The 21,747-nt window shown below is 44.8% G+C and overlaps 1 protein-coding gene across 1 annotated transcript in view; it reads left to right on the plus strand.

Annotated features, from left to right (window-relative positions):
* The first annotated feature begins 9,562 nt into the window (after window positions 1-9,562).
* The window catches only part of LOC115777210 (uncharacterized), a 92,450-nt gene continuing 80,265 nt past the window's right edge, over window positions 9,563-21,747 (plus strand). The window contains exons 1-4 of the mRNA XM_030725046.1: window positions 9,563-9,698; window positions 19,114-19,446; window positions 19,625-19,723; window positions 19,855-20,175. Coding sequence (XP_030580906.1) covers window positions 9,662-9,698; window positions 19,114-19,446; window positions 19,625-19,723; window positions 19,855-20,175 — 790 coding nt within the window. The 5' untranslated portion in view covers window positions 9,563-9,661. The remainder of the gene's footprint in view (window positions 9,699-19,113; window positions 19,447-19,624; window positions 19,724-19,854; window positions 20,176-21,747) is intronic.

Raw genomic sequence — 21,747 nt, forward strand, 5'->3', positions numbered from 1 at the left:
GCACAGTTGGCTAACGTCCTGCGTACAGAGCTGACTCTGCCGCTGCCTGAAATAATCCTATGGACTGATTCGACTGCCGTCTTGCATTGGATTCAGTCAGAATCCATCCAGCCACCACCGAATCCTGAATGATCCTGTAGCAAGTCAGTATGCTATTAGGAGTCCGGAGGACAGATGGCAGCAGTTGGAAGCCCGTTGGCAGATGATGCAGCAGCAGATGAAAGAACTGGAAGTGGAAATGGATCAGGTGAAATTGTCTTCACAGGCACAGAGTGCTCCCCCCTACTATCCTCAGTACCAGCCTGCTACACTCCAACCTCATTATAGCAGTCTTCCTCACTTGGAACGGGGGTACCCTGCACAGCCTCCCTGTCTGAGAGCGGCCACAAGGAATCCATCTTCTCCTCATCATCAGACCTCGCCTGCAGCCTTGCCCCTAGATGCACCACGGGGGCCGGCTGATGCCCCTGTTTCAGCTACATCACTGACCCCTGCAGTGGGGCTGCGGCAGACTGCTGTAGCTTCTACTCCATTGGATCTCTCGCCTCCGCCCGTGGACTCGCCTCCCGCGTCACAGGCATCACCCCCTTCTGCAGTGACCTCTCCACCGGGCTCTCCTGCTACACAGCTACCTAGGCTGCCTGGGGCTCTGGAGCCTCGTGATATGCCATCACAGCCTGTGTCTGCCCAGCAACACCAACAGTACAGTGTACCCCCCTCGTACTGGCAGCCCGCTCCACCTTCTTTTCTTGCTCAGTACCCTCTGCCTCCGCCACGACCACCTTCTCCTCCAGGCAACTTCTTTGCAGACCATCGCCAGACAGAGGGCGCCCATCTCCCCAGTATGCTGGAGATGGCAATAGCCTCCTCGTTCGGCATCCCTAAGCCCAAACTGGCTGTGTTCAGCTCCGGGAAAGAAAGTGATTTTCTCATGCTCCGAAAAGGTTTGGACAGCTTACTTGGTCCCCACGGGCATTTAAGTGAGGATTACAAGTATCAGATTCTCCTTGACCATCTCGCCTTCCCTTCTGCACTGCAAGTGGCGAAGCGGTACGTCAATAGTCCGACTCCATATACCAGCGCCATGCAAGCCCTCACACAGAGATACGGCCAGCCCAGACAGCTTGTGCAGGGAGAACTCAAGACTATCCTGAACTCCCCAGCGGTTAGGCCTGGTGATTATCAAGGATTTGAGGACTTTGCAAATGATATAAGAAGAGATATGGATCCAAATAATTGGAATGAGTAAATTATTGGGTTAGAGTGTGCATAGGTGAAAAGTGAAAATCTGTAAAATGGCTGAATATGAAAGATAAATGAAATGTTTGAGTGTTTGGGAAAATGGAAATGGGAACGTAGGAGTTTCTACTCGGCGGAGAGCGAGATCACACACACACGCATACACAACTCACACTCATTACTGGCGCCTAACACACACACACACACACACAGCCTAGCACACATAGAACAATCTGCTCAGCAGGCTTCCTGTAACATATTACTTCAATGCATTTATGTACAGTTGCATCAGAATTGTATAGGAAAAAGCCTATGCTGAATTTAATCGTAAATGGGGAAATTTTTCTTTTTTGGTTGATTGGGGAGCAACAAATTCTACTGTCCGTGAATATGCATTATTTCATTTAAGTTAAGTGGGCTCCACATCTATTCAGTGTCCACATCTGGGAATACAGTTAAAGAAGTTTTACTGTGCCAAGCTCAGGCAAAACAGTCTGGACAACTGTTCACTCATTCTTTTAGTGTCTAAAATGTTTTAGCTTCCAGGAGTAAAATGTAGTCCAACTTTGTCTGATTGTATCTACCAGTGGAAACTGAGCCAGAGCTCATTTTCCCCAGAAATTTATTAGATGAAGTACACAGTTAGGTGAGTCCTAATTCTGATTTTATGTCAAAGTATGATGTAGGCCCTATTAGGGACTGTGAACCTCTTATCAGACTGAAATTTTCTTTTTGCCCTTGTTAAAAACAATATTGTCTCAAACCAGAGGCAGTTGCTGGCATAACACCATCAGAGTTAGGACTTACTCCGTATGAAACAGAATAGAATGCTTTTATTGTTATTATACAGGATGTACAATGAGATTGGAGGGTCACTCCTGTTTAGTGCCATGTAATACAAAGTCAAACTCATTAAAATAAAATAAAAATGATCTAATATAATCAAAATATATATAGAAAATAAAATATATTAAAAATACAGAAAATAAGAGATGTATAAAATATATGCACTGGTGCATATATACATTCATAAGAAATATATTCATTGTAAGAGAAGGCAGAAGAGAGCTGTGATTTGAGTGACTGGATGAGGAAATTTCTACAAAGCAAACAAGTAACTGATGCTAACAAACTGCCAGAAGCATCTTCTCTCTCTCCACAGGTGCCACTGATACAGCCAGGAGACTGGGTGCTGGTCAAGGTCATCAAACGGAAGTGCTGGTCGAACCCGAGGTGGGATGGCCCATACCGAGTTCTACTGACCACACCAACAGCAGTGAAGATCTACGTGGATTCATCTGAGTCACTGCAAGAAGGTGGAGCCACTTACTTCAGAGTAAAGGTGGAAGTCTGGTTACAAAGAGGGAAATTCCTTATAGTGGTTTTTCCGTCTCAACCCAGTGAAGAAAACAACTGATCCCTACTCCTTTAGAATGGCGCCCTTCTGCAGCCTCATAATTATTTTCAGCGTGAGCACACTGCTAGTTTTAGGAGGAACAGCTTCATTAAATTACACCCAGTACCCACATGAATATGCAACTAATGAGTGGTGGCAGTTAATGAACGTCACAGCTCATGTTAATAATCAGACAAATTGTTATGTGTGTGCACATATGCCAGTGGCAGGACACAATACTGGTTTGAGGCCTTATAATGTTAGCTGGGAGCACTCATGGTGTCTCTATGGGTTGGCTACACATCCAGGGAGAAGAGCTAAATGGAGTGAAGCAAATTTTACCACAATTCTTAATGTAAAGGGGATGAGTTCTCCCATTAATAGTAATTATTCCATGTTAACAGATTTGCTCACCTGGCCTCAGGTAGCCATCCCCTTCCTGAGGTGCTAATGTTGACTCATCTGCCAGAGAAAGCTTTTCCAGCATGTGTTATAGCAACTGGAACCACTAAGTACCAGGCCAGTCATCCGCATCACAGATCGGGCTCACGAGTCGTTCAGAAGTCCCAGATGAAGATGATGCTGGTGGAGCCATAAGGGAGGCACTCGACAGACTGACTGAATTACAGAAATATGTACAGCAGCACACTCAGGAAAGCCAGAGTGATTGGTTTTCCTGGCTAAATGCAGGAACTTGGTGGCAGGTATTGTTGAAATGCCTGACTCCTGTTTTGTGTGTGTTAGTGTTGATTTGTGTGTTTACAATGTGCGTTCTGCCCTGCATCGGATCCATGGTAACACAGGTCTTCACAGGTTATGTCGTGTCATATTTGCAGCTTCAGATGGTCGACCAAGGCGCTGAAATGCCTGAAGCTATCTTGTAAATATGTACATATCTGGCAATGAATGGAACCCACACTGAGAATGTGCAAGCAAGTGGTGTGGAAAAAAGGTGCCAGTGAAGTTATGATGAACTGGGGGGAAATGTTGGAGTTATGGTATAAATTCCATTGTTTATTATGAATTATCATATCTTCTGTTTGTATATTTTTTATAAGCTGTTTTATGTACATATGATACTGTTGTTTTTATGTTTGAGATGGAAACACGTGGTGACATTTCTTACAAAGGAAGTTGTAGTTACCTGCAGGCTGTTTTCAGCCTGCAGAACACACATAGGATACGTGTCTCATATACGCCATGTTACATGCACATTCTACAGGATACTTACTGCCATATATGGTAAGAAAAAAAACCAAGAATGTTGTTTATTACATGCTGTAAACTGCGTTTGGTGTAACCCACGTGATCTTATTGTGAAAGTCTGAATAAAAACGCTGCGCAGGAAGCCGACCTTTGGGACAGGTCACTTCCGCTCAGCCGCGAGCTGAGTTCAAGGAACGGATCTCCTCCTTGCCCCAAGTAAAAAGAGTTTTGTGTTTGTTCTCTGAGTTATTAAAATGATCTGAACCTATCAGTGATATTCAACCTCTCACTGAAACTGTGTGTGATTCCCACCTGCTTTAAAAAGTCCATCATAGTCCCTGTCCCAAAGAAACCACACCCCAGCAGCCCCAATGACTTCAGGCCCATAGCGCTCACCTCTGTGGTGATGAAGTGTTTTGAGAGACTCATCAAGACATTCATCACCTCCTCACTGCCCACCACCCTCGACCCACTACAGTTTGCATACCGGCCAGACAGATCCACAGATGACGCCATATCCTTCCTCCTCCACAAGACCCTTTCACACATAGACACTGGTAAGGGGAACTATGTGAGAGTGCTGTTTGTAGATTACAGCTCAGCATTCAACACCATAGTTCCCTCCAGGCTGGTCTCTAAGCTGCTGGACCTGGGCCTGGGCCCATCCCTGTGCAGGTGGGTTCACAGCTTCCTGACCAGCAGACCACAGGTGGTACGAGTGGGTCACCTCACCTCATCCTCCCTCACCCTCAACACTGGATCCCCCCAAGGCTGTGTGCTCAGCCCTCTGCTGTACTCACTGTACACCCATGGCTGCGAGGCCACGTCAGAGTCCACCGTCATCATCAAGTTTGCTGACGACACTGCTGTTGTGGGACTAATCTCTCACAATGAGGAGACAGCCTACAGGAGAGAGGTCTCCCGCCTGGAGAACTGGTGCCAGGAGAACCACCTCCTGCTCAACGTCAGCAAAACGAAGGAACTGATCGTGGACTTCAGCAGGAAGCAGCAGAGGGACTACCATCCACTTGTCATCAGTGGTGCTGAGGTGGAAAGAGTGGACACTTTCAAATACCTGGGAGTGACCATCTCACAGGACCTGTCCTGGACTCATCACATAAACATCACTGTGAAGAAGGCCAGACAGCGTCTCTACCTCCTCAGGCGGCTGAGAGACTTCAAGCTCCCACTCAAGGTGCTCAGGAACTTTTACACCTGCACCATCGAGAGCATCATGCGTGGGAGCATCACCACCTGGATGGGAAACTGCACCAAGCAGGACTTCATGGCCCTAAAAAGGGTGGTTCGTTCAGCTGAACGGACCATCAGAACCACCCTCCCCAACCTGCAGGACATTTACACCAAGCAGTGCAGGCTGAGGGCCATGAAGATCCTAAAACAGCCCAGCCACCCCGGACACTCTCTCTTCTCCCTGCTCCCATCAGGCCGGCGTTACCGCTGCCTGAGGGCTAAGACTGAAAGGTTGAAGAAGAGTTTTTACCCACAAGCCATCCGTCTGCGCAACTCTGAGCCCTAACTGGACCATTATTGCACTATGTAAATATTATAATTTATAAAAGTGTGTATAGTGTATAGTATATAGAGTATAGTGTATAGTGTAAATTACTTTTTTTTAATTTTTATTCTTCTTCTTATTTATATGTGTGTGTATATATGGTTGCAGGTACAAAATACATTTCACTGTGCATTGTACTGTGTATAACTGTGCATGTGACAAATAAACACTATCTTAATCTTAAAACAAGTTAGGAAAACATCCAATCAAACGCACAGTAGCGCAAATTTGCTCTAAACCCGGGAAGACCAAACTAGCCTGTGATTGGTCGTTCCTTCTGATAGAAGTAAGTGATGTAACCAATGTCAGCAGGGAGAAAGAGAAGAGCCGATGTATGGACACATTTGTCCTTTGACGCTGTGACAAACAAAACGATGTGTAAACCATGTGGGGCGACTATCTCGGGTAAAAACACCACAAATCTTAAACATCTGCAAACCAGTCACCCAGATCTCCATGCAAAGGTCAGCATTTTAATGTCATGCAGGGTAAAGTGTTTTTCCCAGTTTGTGTTTAGAGAAAATCTCCACACCGCGGTGGATTAGCCTTTATAATCTTAGTCCTGAACACTGCCCTGTACCTTTCAGAGCGTCCTGCTGTAAAACGCTCAGATTATCTCAGTAAGGTGGTGTTAATGATCAGGTGTGTGGGAAGCAGGTGAAACGCTAATGTTAATATTATTAATAATATTCCATAACTTTGAATAAATGATTAATGAGAGAGAGCCAACAGCAGTCAGTGTTGGGACACAATCAGTGTCCCCTCTTTGGAAACACTGCAGCAGTTTAACAGGAACATCTCAGGTCCTGTTGGATTGACTGAAACACTGACTGAATCATGCTGACAGCTCTGACACTGATAGACCTCTGTTACCATCTCACACACACACACACACACACACACAAACACATACACACACACACACACACACAGCTTTCAGGTCTGAACTGCTGCAGGATCAAATGTTGTGTCAAACTGGAGGTGCTCGCTGACCCACTGTTATTGATCATGTTCATCATCACATGAGCCAAGGTGTGGAAAAAGGTGTGGGTCATTACCACCAAGGGTGAAACCACTGTGAGACTTTGCTCCATCCTGTCATGTGACCTCTTGAGGTCACCTGTAAGGTGTGAGTGGGGGTTGAGACTCCTGGGGAGGGATCTCAGGTAGGTGGCTCACAGCTGGTGATGTAATCCAGCTCCTCTGCTCAGTGATGGAGGTTCACAGTGGACACAGATGCTTCTTTAGCTCCTCCTTCAAACATCTGTCTGCCTGCTCCAAAATGTGAACGCTGGCATCCTCAGAGAGTGACCTTTGACCTTTAGGTGCAGATGTACAGCTGGTCCTGTCCAGGTGGCTCTGCTGTGTGGTGTTTGTGAAGAGGCTGTTTGGTTCCTCCAGTGTAGAGGTCCCAGCTCTCCTCACTGCTCTGCACAGCAGACACATGTTTGGAGATAGTGTGTGTGATCGTTGTGAGTCACCGTGAGAACAGTGTGTAACCTGTGTGTGTTACACCTGCTCAGACCTGTGTGGTGCTGTGAAACGGTGAGATAGGAGGAAGTGGATCTGTGGTTCTCTGAGGAACAGCCAGCTGTGATCCAGGAACACAGAAATCCATGAGCTGTGAGCTCCTGCTGGGCCGCTCTCCTCATCACAGAGGAAGAGTTCAGGCTCACTTAGCATGCTAGCATTAGCCTCAGACCCAAACAGTGAACTCACACCTGAGTGAGACTCACACAGGACGAGTCAGGTCACAGAGACACACACACAGTGTGCTCACACACACATTACAATTAATGGCTTTAACACAGTCTGATCAACAGAGAGCAACACACACACACACACACACACACACACACACACACACACACACACACACACACACACACACACACCTACATCATCACACACACACACACACACACACACACACACACAGGCAGGAGATCACAGCCCAAAATAAGCTTTAATAGTAAAGAGCTGTTATGGATAAATTCATAAGTTTGTAACACAACTGCTACACTAGCACAGAGTTGTGTATGAACTGGAACCATGTGGACCTGGGCTTTATTATGTGGGAGGTGCTGCAGGGCTTTATTATGTGGGAGGTGCTGCAGGGCTTTATTATGTGGGAGGTGCTGCAGGGCTTTATTATGTGGGAGGTGCTGCGGGGCTTCATTATGTGGGAGGTGCTGCAGGGCTTTATTATGTGGGAGGTGCTGCAGGGCTTTATTATGTGGGAGGTGCTGCGGGGCTTTATTATGTGGGAGGTGCTGCGGGGCTTCATTATGTGGGAGGTGCTGCGGGGCTTTATTATGTGGGAGGTGCTGCGGGGCTTTATTATGTGGGAGGTGCTGCGGGGCTTTATTATGTGGGAGGTGCTGCGGGGCTTTATTATGTGGGAGGTGCTGCGGGGCTTTATTATGTGGGAGGTGCTGCGGGGCTTTATTATGTGGGAGGTGCTGCAGGGCTTTATTATGTGGGAGGTGCTGCGGGGCTTTATTATGTGGGAGGTGCTGCAGGGCTTTATTATGTGGGAGGTGCTGCGGGCTTTATTATGTGGGAGGTGCTGCGGGGCTTTATTATGTGGGAGGTGCTGCAGGGCTTTATTATGTGGGAGGTGCTGCGGGGCTTTATTATGTGGGAGGTGCTGCAGGGCTTTATTATGTGGGAGGTGCTGCAGGGCTTCATTATGTGGGAGGTGCTGCAGGGCTTCATTATGTGGGAGGTGCTGCGGGGCTTTATTATGTGGGAGGTGCTGCGGGGCTTCATTATGTGGGAGGTGCTGCAGGGCTTCATTATGTGGGAGGTGCTGCAGGGCTTCATTATGTGGGAGGTGCTGCAGGGCTTCATTATGTGGGAGGTGCTGCGGGGCTTTATTATGTGGGAGGTGCTGCAGGGCTTCATGGAGCTCAGAGAGCTGAATCAGAGCTGCAGCCTGTTCATCCTCTACTTTGCTCCATTTACACTACAATGTCTTTATTGTCATTATACAGACTGTACAGGGAGAGTGGAGGCCCACTCCTGACTCAGAGCCACACTGCGGACAGTCCACACATGAATGTATCAAATAAAATAAATAGATACATGTAACCATGATGTACAGTGGGGGAGTATTGCACATTATAGCAGTGATATAAATATTGCACAGAGATGGTGAGAGGTGCTATTCTTCTTCTACTACATGAAAACACTTGATGACATCATCATTAAAACTTGTTGCTGTTAAAGGGAGTTTTTCCTTCCCACTGTCACCAAGTGCTGTCTGATTGGTGGGTTTCTCTGTAGTACTGCAGCTCTTTACCTTACAGCTATAAAGGGCCCCGAGGCCACTGTTTGATTTGGCTCTATATCAGTAAAACTGAACTGAATCCTGCCACACTGCCACCTGATGGTGGGGAGGGGAAGAACACATTTGTGTTTCTGTGCTGGCCTCACCCTGACCTCTCAGTCCCCCTGACCTCTGTGATACTCCTGATACCAAATCCTAGTTAAAAGTACTGATGTGTTCATTAAAGTACTTCAAACTGATGTGTGGAAAGAGTCCAAAGGACGAGAGTGTGAAGGCCCACAGTGGAACATCAGCACAGAAACACACAAAGATCAAAGAGAAGAAGAAGAGAAACACAGAAAGAGCTGCAACCATGACAGATCCAGGATCAGAGCCACATCTGACTCTATATCATCATCATCATCATCATCATCATCATCATCATCATCATCATCATCAGAGATCATCTTCTTCATGAAGGAGAAACATCTGGATGGTGTGACTGAGAAAGCAAAGAGCAGAAACACACATGAAGACAAAGGTGTGTGTTTGTGTCACACTGCAGAGATCTTCTCCCAGCTGAGTGTGTTACAGTGTGTGTGTGAGCAGCAGAAACAGAGCTGACCTTCTCAGCCAATGAGAGTGTTTCTCCTGCAGCTCTCAGTGAGTCACATTTAGTGGCTGCAGCCAAACATCATGGCAGACTGCCTACAGTGGATGTGTGAGTGTCAGGACTGAAGGCGGAGCTTTGTGGGTGTCAGGGTGAGGCTGCAGCCCCGCCTCCAGCTCAGGTGTGAAACTACGAGGAAACCGAAGCTCCTCCTCTTTCCTCGGCAGTGCCGTGCGGCCGGCCGGACTTCATTCCACAGATGAGCTTTAACAAAGTGTGAAGCTGAACTCTGAGCTGTGACGGTCTGAGCAGTGTGAGAGTGTCAGTAGATGATGAGCTGCTGAAGGGCTTTGAAAGAGGACCATGAAGATGTTGGTGGTGTTTGTGATCCTCCTGCACGGTAAGATCACCTTCCTCTCTCTGCTCTCATCAGCAGCTTTGCTTTCATCTCTCTCTCTTTGATGTGTTGAAGTGCAGCAGGAGGAGATTTCATCAAACACTGGATTCTGATTCACATCAAAGTAACAAAGCAGCTCACTCTGAAATCACTGCATTCTTCTTGGTGGCTTTCAGAGGAGCTCATGTTCCACTCAGCTGCTGTGTGTGTGTGTGTGTGTGTGTGTGTGTGTGTGTGTGTGTGTGTGTGTGTGTGTGTGTGTGTGTGTGTGTGTGTGTGTGTGTGTCATACGATCACCAGGAGGTCCCTCCTCTGTCAAACAGGCTCAGCAGGCTCTGAGCATTCATTGGAATCAGTGACTCACACAGCATGGAGACATCTAGTGGTCGTGGAGAGAAGTGCAGGTAACTGTAGTGCTGTGAGGTCACTGATGGAGCTCTGTGATTGGTGGATTGAAACCATCCATGTCTGTGTTACCTGGAAACACACCAACATCAGTGCTGTTCCTGAATCAGGAGGCTCAGTGTGAAGAAGCTGAAACAGGTTTAAACAGCTGATCTGAGTTCAGCTTCTTACAAACTGCTGTCCAATCACAGAGCTTCATGAGCTTTTAGCAGACGTGAGAAACGTGAAGCTGACAGAAGTTTTCCTCCTTCAGACTCAAGTGTGTCTCCTTTGCATCTTCCAGAGTTCATCCTGAGAGTTTCCTGAATGTGAGCTTCCTACAAACAAATCTGTAACATCTGATTCTGACTCAGCATCGATTTCTGCTTAATAACTGAGTCCAGTTTAAACCTGAGACACCACCACCCCCCCGACTGAGGCTCGTCCTCCTGACTGAGTCTGATGGGATTTGTTCTAAATACCCAGCATGCTGTGCTGCGTCTCATTTAGGCTAACACTGGTTAGACTGCAGAGTTCCTGAGCAGCAGCAGAGACTCTCAGAGGAACATGTGGAGGTGCTGATGAACCTGATTACAGGGAAATCCTCTGAACATGAATGCAGCCTGTGAGACCCAGCTGTGTGTTAAACTTCCTGATCCAGTCAGAGGTGATGTTGGGCTGCATGTCAGCACCTCTTCATCACACAGTGAATGTGTGTGTAGCTGGACAGAGTCAGAGCCGTGTTATTAAGACAGTGTCAGTGTTCCTGAACTCTGCAGCTGCTTTCTTTGGTCTCTGCAGCTCCCAGCATGCTGGTTAGTCCATGATGTTGGTGTGGAAGCTGCTCAGCCTGTTTCTTTATCAGCAGCTTCACTCTGTAAACTCTTTAACCATCATCATCTTCCTCCCTCTGATCACACTGATCCATCACTGCAGGTGGGAAGTAACGAAGTACAAATACTTTGTTACTGTACTTAAGTACATTTTTCAGGTATATGTACTTTACTTGAGTATTTATTTTCTGACTACTTTTTACTTTTACTCCCTACATTTTTACACAAGTATCTGTACTTTCTACTTCTTACATTTTCAAACAGACTCAAACAGGAAGGAGAGAGCAGCAGCAGGTCAGCTGATCACAGCAGCAGGTCAGCTGATCACAGCAGCAGGTCAGCTGATCACAGCCTGCACACCAACATCATTTACTGCAGCTACAATAGAAAGCTGTGGTTCTTCTCCCCATGCAGAGCCACTACAGCTGATCTTAGGGTTCCTCCACCTTCTGAATCCCACTGGAACCCCTGAGCAGGGTTATAATAGTTTTGGATTTTACATTATCATTTAGTTTTAGTTCATTTTTACTTTTTTTCTTTAATTCCGTTAGTTTTAATTAGTTTTCAGAGTAGTTTTGCTCGTTTTTATTTTGGGTTTATTGCTTAGTTTTAGTTTAGTTTCATTAGTTTCAGTATTAGTTTTAGTTTAGTCCAGCTGAGAACGTGCTCGCAGGTGAGAGGGATCAGATCTGGAGATAAGGTTCTGCACGGTGAGGACGGTAACTAATGAATTTGGATTATTGGATTACTGAATGGTTCCTCAGTGAAACTGAAGGCTGTTGGAACAAAACAAGCAGCCTGTTCCAAAACAACATCTGCATTATCAGGAGTTCGGCTCCCCAGCCGGCCTTGGGCTGGTAATCATATCTCTGCAGGACTATGTGTGACGGTGGCTCTCCCCCTCAGCCCTCTCTGTGATCTGTGAAGCTGGATCTGGTGCACCACGGCCGCTGATGAACTTCCATCACTATCAGCAAACTGTCATCTGGCTCCACAATGCCCCCACCCTCTTGTCTCCGTCTGCATTCCCTCCCGCCCCCCCACCATATTGCTATCCTGGCTTTAAATGTGCAAATATGTTTAGCTAAGCACCGTTCCAGATGACTTTTTTTTAACCTAACTACTAGGGATGCGCCGATCCAATATTCAGTATCGGTCCAATCCTGGCCTAAATTACTGGATCAGATATCGTAAAGAAATAAAAATGCAATCCGATCCGACCAACATTAGCTGTATTACAGTTTTCGGTCATCGTCTTCTTCTTGTGGGTCTGCGGTTGAACAAACCAGCTTAGAGCTGCAATACCGCCACCTACTGGACTGGAGTAGATCAGGAGTTAGAAAACACCCTCTGATTCTATAAAGTTCTCCATCACTGTGACAGATTCCCTTTGACACTGAGCGATCATCGCTGACACGTTTTTCCGCCTCCACCGCTCTCTGTGTGTTTGTGTGTTGTGCTCGCTGTGCTGAGAATCAGCTGTTATTTTTTTCTCTACTTCAGCTCCCGGACATACTGCTAGCGAGCGCAGCTATTAGCACTGGTGACCGTCCGGTACCGGAAGGACCCCTTCCCCGTCAAAATATTTTTGATACTTTAATCCCTGATTAGTGACTAAATATAGACCTGCAGTAGAAACGTATTTAGGAGAATGCTTGTGAATATAAAGCATTACAAGATTACGCTCATGTTTTTCAACATAAACACTGATAACACAACAGCAATCAGCTGATTTACCTGCAGTCTGTCTGCACAGGCGCAAAGAGGCGGAGCCGGTGAGCTCAGATGGAGCAGAAGGAAATGTTTTTCTAGCGTCCAGATGAAGCTTTTCCCTCTGTAACCTCCATTAAACCTTTACTGGGAAACAGCTGGAGGTCCTTCATCAACCAGCTGATCAGTAAGTGAAGAAAAGAGAACTTTGTAGCTGCTCCATCCACCCTGTTTGTTTCACACAGGGAAAAACTGCAGTACGGAAGCAGTGTTGCCAGATCTTGCAACAGAAACAAGCAACCAGCTCTATGAAAACAAGCCCAAAAGAAGCCCAACTGGCAACCCACAACATTGTGTAAACCTGAGGACGCTTTCAAACAGCACAGCTCTATAGTAGTATAGCTCACTTCTTTGTTTTGTCTCGTGTGTTGGAGCAGTCACACCCATGGTTCTTAGCCTCATAGAAGACAAAGGTGCACAGTTTTTTTTGTGTGTGTGTGCTTCTCTGTATCAGCATGTTGAACTAAATCAGCATGGTGAGCACATATTTCACACTTGCAAAATCTGCTGAATGCCTTTGGTACGTCTCCCATTAGGACCACAGCTTCTTTCAGAGGTGTACGCGACGACAGGAGGAGGGGAGGTGAAGGAGCACAGGGGTGCCTAATCAGCTCCGTTCCTCTGTTACTGATCATATGCACAGCAGTTAAATACAGAAATACGACTAGAGAAATAATTTTGTCGCATCATTTTGGCGCCCCCCTCTTCTGAGGCGCCCCTATGTGTTGCATATAGTGCATACGCACTTTTAGCACCACTGTCTCCCATCTGAGCTCGGATCCATTCTGTAAGTGCGCTCTCTTTCTCACACTCTTTATTATTTTTTTCTATATTTTCCCCTCTTACTGGAGCTCATTCTTGCGCTGCCTCCTCACTCTGGGCTGTTATGAGTATTGTTTGGGTGTGCGCCCCGTCAATTTGGGCAGGAGCGATAAACAGAAACGGGGGCTTGGAAGGGACAAACTACCTACCACTCGTCTTTTGCTTTATTATAGGGCGCCGAGAGATAATCAATGAGTTTCACTCGGAAAGAAAGTCAAGCCCAAATAAGCAACTTGATGTTCAAAAACAAGCCCAAAAAACCGCAGCCCACAACTCACGAGATTTACAAGCAACTTTAGAAAAAAACAAGCCCAAAGTCGCTTATAATAAGCGGACTTGGCAACACTGTATGGAAATTAAAATATGCAGATGAACTGTTAATACGAAAAAAGTATTTCTTATCCAGTTACTCGGGTAATTGATGGAGTAATCGATAGAATACTCAATTGCTAAAATAATCAATAGTTGCAGCCCTAATGAAATTTGCAACATGCCATTAGGGCTGCAACAATTAGTCGACATTGTCGACAATATTCGACAATAAAAATAGTTGATGAGAAATTTAATTGTCGATAATAGTCGTGATTTTTTTTACGGAGTGAGACGTCTTCCTGTCCGTGTATCTCTGGCGAGCTTCACACATGCGCAATAGCGTTCAGGGGCATGTTGTGCGGCTATTGGTGAAAGAACAGGGCGTGCTAAGACGATCAGGGGGTGCTCACTGAGTGAGTGTGAAATTGTCTCAAACCTTGGATCCGTTTTTTTTTTTAAATGGAGTGAGACGTCTTCCTGTCCGTCTATCTCTGGTGAGCTTCACAAATGGGCGGTTAAGTGATGATGTAGATTTCCATTTCCGGGTCCAAACTGTCACGTGAACAATATGCCGCCATTCTGTGTCCCTGTTTGTTTTAACCGATCTGACACGAAAAAAAACACTCAGCTGTGATTTTACTGATGAGAAAGAGAAGTGGAAATGGCTGCAGTTGATAAGGTATGTGACATCATCTTTAATAGTGAACAGTCATTGTTTATGCCATTGCTGTTTATTTAGGAGCATTTGGACCCGGAAATGACGTCAGAATTAAAGCCCGGATAGCATTCAGCGGCACGTTTAGTCATGGGGGGGTACTGGTAAAACTGTGCTAACTTTGTTTTACAGGGACGAAAAAGTACTATATGTTTATATTAGGGGTGGGACTCGATTAAAAAAATTAATCGAATTAATTACAAGCTTTGTAATTAATTAATCGAAATTAATCGCATTTTAATCGCATTTCAATATTAGACATGATAAATATTAATTTAAGTTTAGTTGATGAATGAATCAATATACATAAGCTTAAACTTCAAAATCTTGTTTATTTTCCCACCAGTCTGCTACACAGACCAATGAAGGGTGGAAGTGCTCCTGTGATAAGCAAACTCCTGAAATTAAAGTTCAGCATCATAACTGGATAGTTTTATTCAACATTAATGTCTCACTTGTTATAGTTGGAAATTAATCATTCTCTCAGCTGTACTCCTTGATGTTGAAATGTGTTATGCTTATTTTAACAGCTTATTTTGAATTAAAGACTTAAAATTAAACCACAAAAAGGAGAAAAAGTTCGTTCTCTGTTTAACAGCTGCTTTTACACAGCTGTGCTTCGCACTCACGGTTGCTAGGCGACATGAGCTATGCAGAGGTGACGGCAGCTGATATGAAGGCTAGCTGCTCACTTCCGGCCTTTGTGGTGTTCGTGGGCTGCGAAAGACGTGGGCCGGGTCCTTCGCAGGATGCGGCCCCTAATTTGGACATTGTGCGTCGATATAATCTGTATGCCGGGAACTCGTGCACTGAGAAACGTTCCACGGTGCAAAGTGCGATTAAAATGCGTTAAAATTTTTAACGCGTTAATTTCCCCGTAATTAATTAATCGAAATTAACGCGTTAAAGTCCCACCCCTAATTTATATATTATAATTTTTGAATGAAGTATCCATCTTCCGTGTGTTTGCTACCACATTTTAAATAATCTTATACTAAATGTAAAAGCTGATAGTTAAATAAGTGTCATTCCATAATTATGTGATTCATAATCCGATTAGTTAATAATAATAATAACAATGCCTCAGTCTTATATAGCGCTTTTCTAGACACTCAAAGATGCTTTACAATTTCACGCACTATTCATTCTCACCTCAGTCATACCTGGTGGTGGTAAGTTACTAATGTAGCCACAGCTGGCCTGGGGCAGTCTGACGGAGGCGTGGCTGCCAGTTTGCGCCTACGGCCCCTCCGACCACCACCAAACACACAACCACATTCACACTTAGGCAATGTGGGTTAAGTGTCTTGCCCAGGGACACAATGACAGCATGCGCTCAGACGGGGACTCGAACCAGCAACCCTCCAGTTGCAAGGTGAGCACCTGCCCACGATTAGTTGACTAATCGTTTCAATAGTCAATGACCAGGGTTATAATAGTTTTGGATTTTACATTATAGTTTAGTTTTAGTTAGTTTTTACTTTTTTTCTCTAATTCAGTTAGTTTTAATTAGTTTTCAGAGCGGTTTTGCTCGTTTTTATTAGTTTTTATTTTTGGTTTTATGCTTAGTTTTAGTTAGTTTCAGTATTAGTTTTAGTATTTTCATACTTAATCAGGTACCCTTTAAAGAAATATATTCAACAACCAACTGTTCACAGACAGCAGAACTACAGGCTAAATGTGTGTAATATTAAGGACACACATGAACATCAACAGGGAGAAACAAAGAACAATATGAACTCCAAAACTCGATAAATTCTACAATAAACTCCCAATAAAGTTCAGCCTCAGTGCAGCAGATTAACAACAGCTACATGTGGTGTTTGACAAAAACAAACTCTTTGAAGGAGTCAAAGGTCACATCCAGCTGCATCCTGATGTTCTCTCCACCTGATGCTGCTTCTGTTTTGGAGCTAGCTTGGTTAGATGCTCGCTGATTAGACTTGTAGGGTCTTTGCAGCCTCTGTAGCCTACGGAAGTGTCGACCTCATGTCTGCATTTATGCTTGTGTAGCTGGATTGCGTGTGTTAATTACCTTGTGGTTGTGTGCTGGGGGTTTTTTGGTCCTCGCTCTTTGTGCTCAGTTTTTAGGGTGCAAACATATTTGTCCCTGTTTTTTCACTTTCTTCGTTCCTTCACGTCCATTCCCATAGTTTCAGCAGCTCCCTCCAGGAATTTGCTGACATTTGTGAGTCCTTATATTGATGCTTTGATTATTAGTCCTGATTGTTATTCTCTGACTGATAAAGTAGCCGGAAACGCACAAGGACTAAACACAACGTTGTGGCTGCGTTGACCCGACGAGTCGTCACGTTTCTCTGGAGGTGCAGGCCGGGTTGCCTTGTAGGATGAGAGCGGTTGCCGTAGCTGCCTTGTGTGCGCTTCTCAGGTCTACTTTGATGTTGGTGTTTTTTTTCCTGACTAAGAAGTGTTCCGTACATCATCCACAACATCATCCACAACAAGACACTCGCTGCTATCTGTGCTATCATAGTAAAAACTCCACATGGGACTCTGCTGCTTTCTCTGCAGACCGCTGTCCTTACTTTGAGGAGCAGCGCGGTGTGTGCGCTCACGCCGTTGCCCGACGGCGCTCCGAGCTTAAACTCGGAGAGCGGAACAAATGATTTTATATCAATCCACAAGACTTAAAAAAAAATGACAATATCTATAATTTCAGTTAGTTTTAGTTAGTTTTGTAAACTCACAATTCAGTTTTAGTTAGTTATCGTTTTTTCCTTTTAATTTTAGTTTTTATTAGTGCTGGGACTTTAACGCGTTACTTTCGATTAATTAATTACGGGAAAATTCACGAATTAAAAATTTTAACGCATTTTAACGCACTTTGCACCGTGGAACGTTTCTCAGTGCACGAGTTCCCGGCATACAGATTATATCGACGCACAATGTCCAAATTCAGGGGCCGCATCCTGCGAAGGACCCGGCCCACGTCCTTCAGAGCCCACGAAGACCGCAGAGGGAGGACGTGAGCGGCTAGCCTTCATATCAGCGTCACCTGTCCTCACCTGTAGCTCATGTCGCCTAGCAACCGTGAGTGCTTAGCACAGCTGTGTAAAAACAGCTGGTTAAACGGAGAACGAACTTTTTCTCCTTTTTGTGGTTTAATTTTAATTATTTTATTCAAAATAAGTTGTTAAAACAAGCATAACACATTTCAACATCAAGGAATACAGCTGAGAGAATGATTAATTTCCAACTATAACAAGTGAGACATTAATGTTGAATAAAACTATCCAGTTATGATGCTGAACTTTAATTTCAGGAGTTTATCACAGGAGCACTTCCACCCTTCGTTGGTCTGTGTAGTAGACTGGTGGGAAAATAAACAAGATTTTGAAGTTTAAGCTTATGTATATTGATTCATTCATCAACCAAACTTAAATTAATATTTCTCATGTCAAATATTGAAATGCGATTAAAATGCGATTAATTTCGATTGTAATTAATTCGATTAATTTTTTTAATCGAGTCCCACCCCTAGTTTTTATTTATTTCAGTTAACAACAATGTTTTTTCAATTTCAGTTTTCGTTATTTCGTTCGTTTTCATTAACTATAATAACCCTGTTGATGAGTAATCGACTATCAAAATAGTCGTTAGTTGCAGCCCTACATGCCATAAGCCAATGCATCACCTTCTCACACAGGAGCAACAGGATTCAGGTGACAGAGCGATTGTTGTAAGGAAGTAAAGTTTATTTATACAGAGCTTTACACAGACAAAAAGTCACAAAGTGCTGTACAGTAATTAAAACACAATATAAAAAAACAGATAAAACACCATGTTAAAATATAACATTACCATTTTAAAAGTAAAAGAATAAAAATAAAGTCAACAGAAAGCCTGGCTAAACAGAAGAGTTTTCAGCTGTGTTCAGCAGAGTCAGCTAAATGGAGCTGGAGTGGTAAACAGTTCCAGAGCTTTGGTGCCACAGCCTGAAAAGCTCTGCCCCCCCGGTCCTTAGTCTTGTATGTGGGACAACTAAAAGATTTCAATTTTGTTGTGTGAGAGTCTGTTGACTTACGTAAAATTGATCCAGGCATTTAAAAACCATTTTTAAAATTAATAATACAAAAAAGATCGGATGTGTATCGATATCGGAGATATCCAAATGTAAAATATCGGTATCAGTATCGGACATAAAAAAGTGGTATCGTGCCATATCTACTAACTACCCCATGATGTGTGTGTGTTTCCTTTTCCGGGGACTGTTGTAGCGGTGGCGCCAGTGTGGCAGCGGCTGCAGACGCCCATCTCCCCTATGATTTCTTTATGATGAAATGTTGTTGTATAGTTTGCTGTATAATGATTCATTTCATTGTATGTATAATGACAATAAAGTTCTATTCTATTCTATTCTTAATAGGAGAAAAGTATTTCTTATCCAGTTACTCGGGTAATTGATGGAATAATCGATAGAATACTCGATTACTAAAATAATCAATAGCTGCAGCAATAGTTGTAACGATGTTTAACCTGTCGTTGTGTCTCCTGTGGTTTCTGTAAATGTGTCTGAACTTTACCTCAGAGTCACTCATGGAGTCTCTGTGTGTGTCCTCAGTTTCCCAGCATGCCTCAGCTGTGGAGCTGTATGAGGGGGAGTCCTTCATCCTGCCCTGTAAGTTTAACACCTTTAGACTGAGACACCCCTCAGTGTTGTGGAGCCGCTCTGACCTCAGTCCTCCAACCGTCCACCAGCTCCAAGGAGACGAACTGAAAGAGCAGAACCAGCGTTACAGCGGCCGAACATCCATGAAGACTGACGCTCTGGAGACTGGAGACCTCAGCCTGAAGCTGACCGACCTCCAACTGTCTGACAGCGCCACCTACACCTGCTCTGTTAGAGAATATGGACGTGAACTGAGTCAGAGTGATGTACAGCTGCAGGTCAAAGGTCAGCCACAAACACCTGCTGTAGATCCATCTCACATCACTCAGATGAAACTTTATTTTTTTACTGCTGAATAAAAATGTTGACTCACAACATGTTAGCTTGAAGTATGTTCATTAAATTATTTTATTTCTTTCACTCAGAGGTCAAAGGTCATGTTGTTCTTTGTGTTTCTCCACAGAACGGTTTCCATCCTGGGCCAAAGCTCTCCTGGTTCTCCTGGTTCTTCTGGTGGTTTCTGGAGGTCTTTTATTTCATTTCCGGCAGCACTTCATGTCAGGTGAGTCTCTCCTACTACATTACCCATAATGCCGATGGTTAGCAGGTGTCCTCTGGGGGCTCCTTGACTGTCTCCATAAGATGATCAGTAGTAACCTTCACTACAGCTCATGTTCTTTGTTGACCTCTCAGGTTACAAGGTGGAGGTGGATTCAGGGGTGGAGTCTGTCCAGCTGCCCTGTAAAACTATAGTTCACCTGCCCAAAGGCACTAAGGTAGAGTGGAAGGACGGAGACAGCAGGAAGGTCCACGTGTATCAGAGCAGCTCTGAGCAGCCTGAAGAACAGCACGACTTTTACAGAGGACGAACAAAGATGGAGAGAAACCTGCTGAAACCTGGAGACCTCAGTCTGACCCTGAAACACCCCACAGACACACACACCTACACCTGCACCGCCTACAACAAGAGGGGAGACATCCTGATGGAGAAACAAGTGCAGCTGACAGTCAGAGGTCAGTGCTGTAGATACAGGTCAAAGGTCAGAGGTCATCCTGTTAGCATGTCTGATGTTTGTGGCTGTTTGGGATTTATTGATGCATTACTGCACATTCAACACCATAGAAACATGTGCAGCAGTAATATTGCTCCATATCACACTGATGCCAACATGTTTGTGCACAATAACTACTTTGACTTTGGATCCTTTCTCTACAGTTTGGCAGTACTGCAGTTTGTGTGCAGTCAGGTGTTTTCATAGTGTTTTCTTGCTGCTTTGACTAAAGGAACGCTTCTATCAGATTGTTCCAAATGTTCTCACATTGAGCTGTGTGATGAAGTGAGTGTGACACAAACACTCAGACTGTGTTTCTCTGCTTCATCAAGTCCAATCTGCTCCTCACAGACTCAATAAAGTCCTGTCCCACTAACAGCAGCTCCAACAGTCTGTTCACTGCTTTCTTCCTGTCAGTCTTCATCTTTCTGCTGCGTCTCCTCTTCACACTGACCACTTTCTATCTAACAGTGAGCTCCCAGTGAAGCAGCAACATTCAGCCTGTTAGAGGCAACACAAATGTCTCCATCCAAGCTCATGTTGTGCTTTGTTGTCCTCTCAGTCCCCCAGGTGGAGGTGGAGGACGGGGTGGAGTCTGTCCAGCTGCCCTTCACAACCACACTTCACCTGCCTCAAGGTGCTAAAGTGGAGTGGATGGATCACAGATACAGGAAGGTCCACGTGTATCAGAGCGGCTCTGACCAGCCTGAAGAACAGCACCAACGTTACAGAGACCGAACGAAGATGAATGAAGACCTGCTGAAAACTGGAGACCTCAGTCTGACCCTGAGACTCCCCACAGACTGGGACAACAGGACCTACACCTGCACCGTCTACAGCAGGGAGGGAAACATCCTGCTGAGGAAACAGGTGGAGCTGAGAGTCAGAGGTGAGTGCTGTAGATGCAGGTCAAAGGTCAGAGGTCATTTTTGTTCTCTCAAAGCTTTTAGTTTGAATCTATTTTCAGTTCCTTCAAATCATCTAAATTCTTTGATGTTTTTCTCTCCAAGCCAAAAATGTGGGCGGAGCAACTGTGCGTTTAAATGAACTAAGAAGACGATTAAAAATGAGTTTCAATGATCATCAATTCCAAATCAAATCCTCTGCAGGATTTTAGTTTGGATCAAATCAATAGTTTTGCTCGTTGAGTCCAAATCAATCTAAATGTAGAAACACCAAGAGTTTGAAAGCTGCTCAGATCATTCAAACACTTTGATCCACTCATTTGGATGGTGTCAAAGGTCAGGGTGGAGCAGCCATCAATCTGAGGCTTTTATTGTGAAGGCCAACAGGAATGAGAGTGAAAATGCTGTTTGCTGATCCAGAGGAGCCCATGGGGTCTTTGTGGCGGGATGCAAAGGTTTGTAGGTGTCCTTCTAAAGAGAAGCAGCTTGAAGCTCCAGAGGAGCTGTCTGCAGAAGAAGACAGGGGAAAGAGGAAGAAGCTGAGGCTGCTGGAGGAAAGACAGGAAAAGGAAATGAGCTTTATTTGCTCCTCACACTCACATATTCCCACTTTAGAGCCAGGAAACAAA

Source organism: Archocentrus centrarchus, unplaced genomic scaffold, assembly GCF_007364275.1.
Source record: "Archocentrus centrarchus isolate MPI-CPG fArcCen1 unplaced genomic scaffold, fArcCen1 scaffold_45_ctg1, whole genome shotgun sequence".
Lineage (NCBI taxonomy): Eukaryota > Metazoa > Chordata > Actinopteri > Cichliformes > Cichlidae > Archocentrus > Archocentrus centrarchus.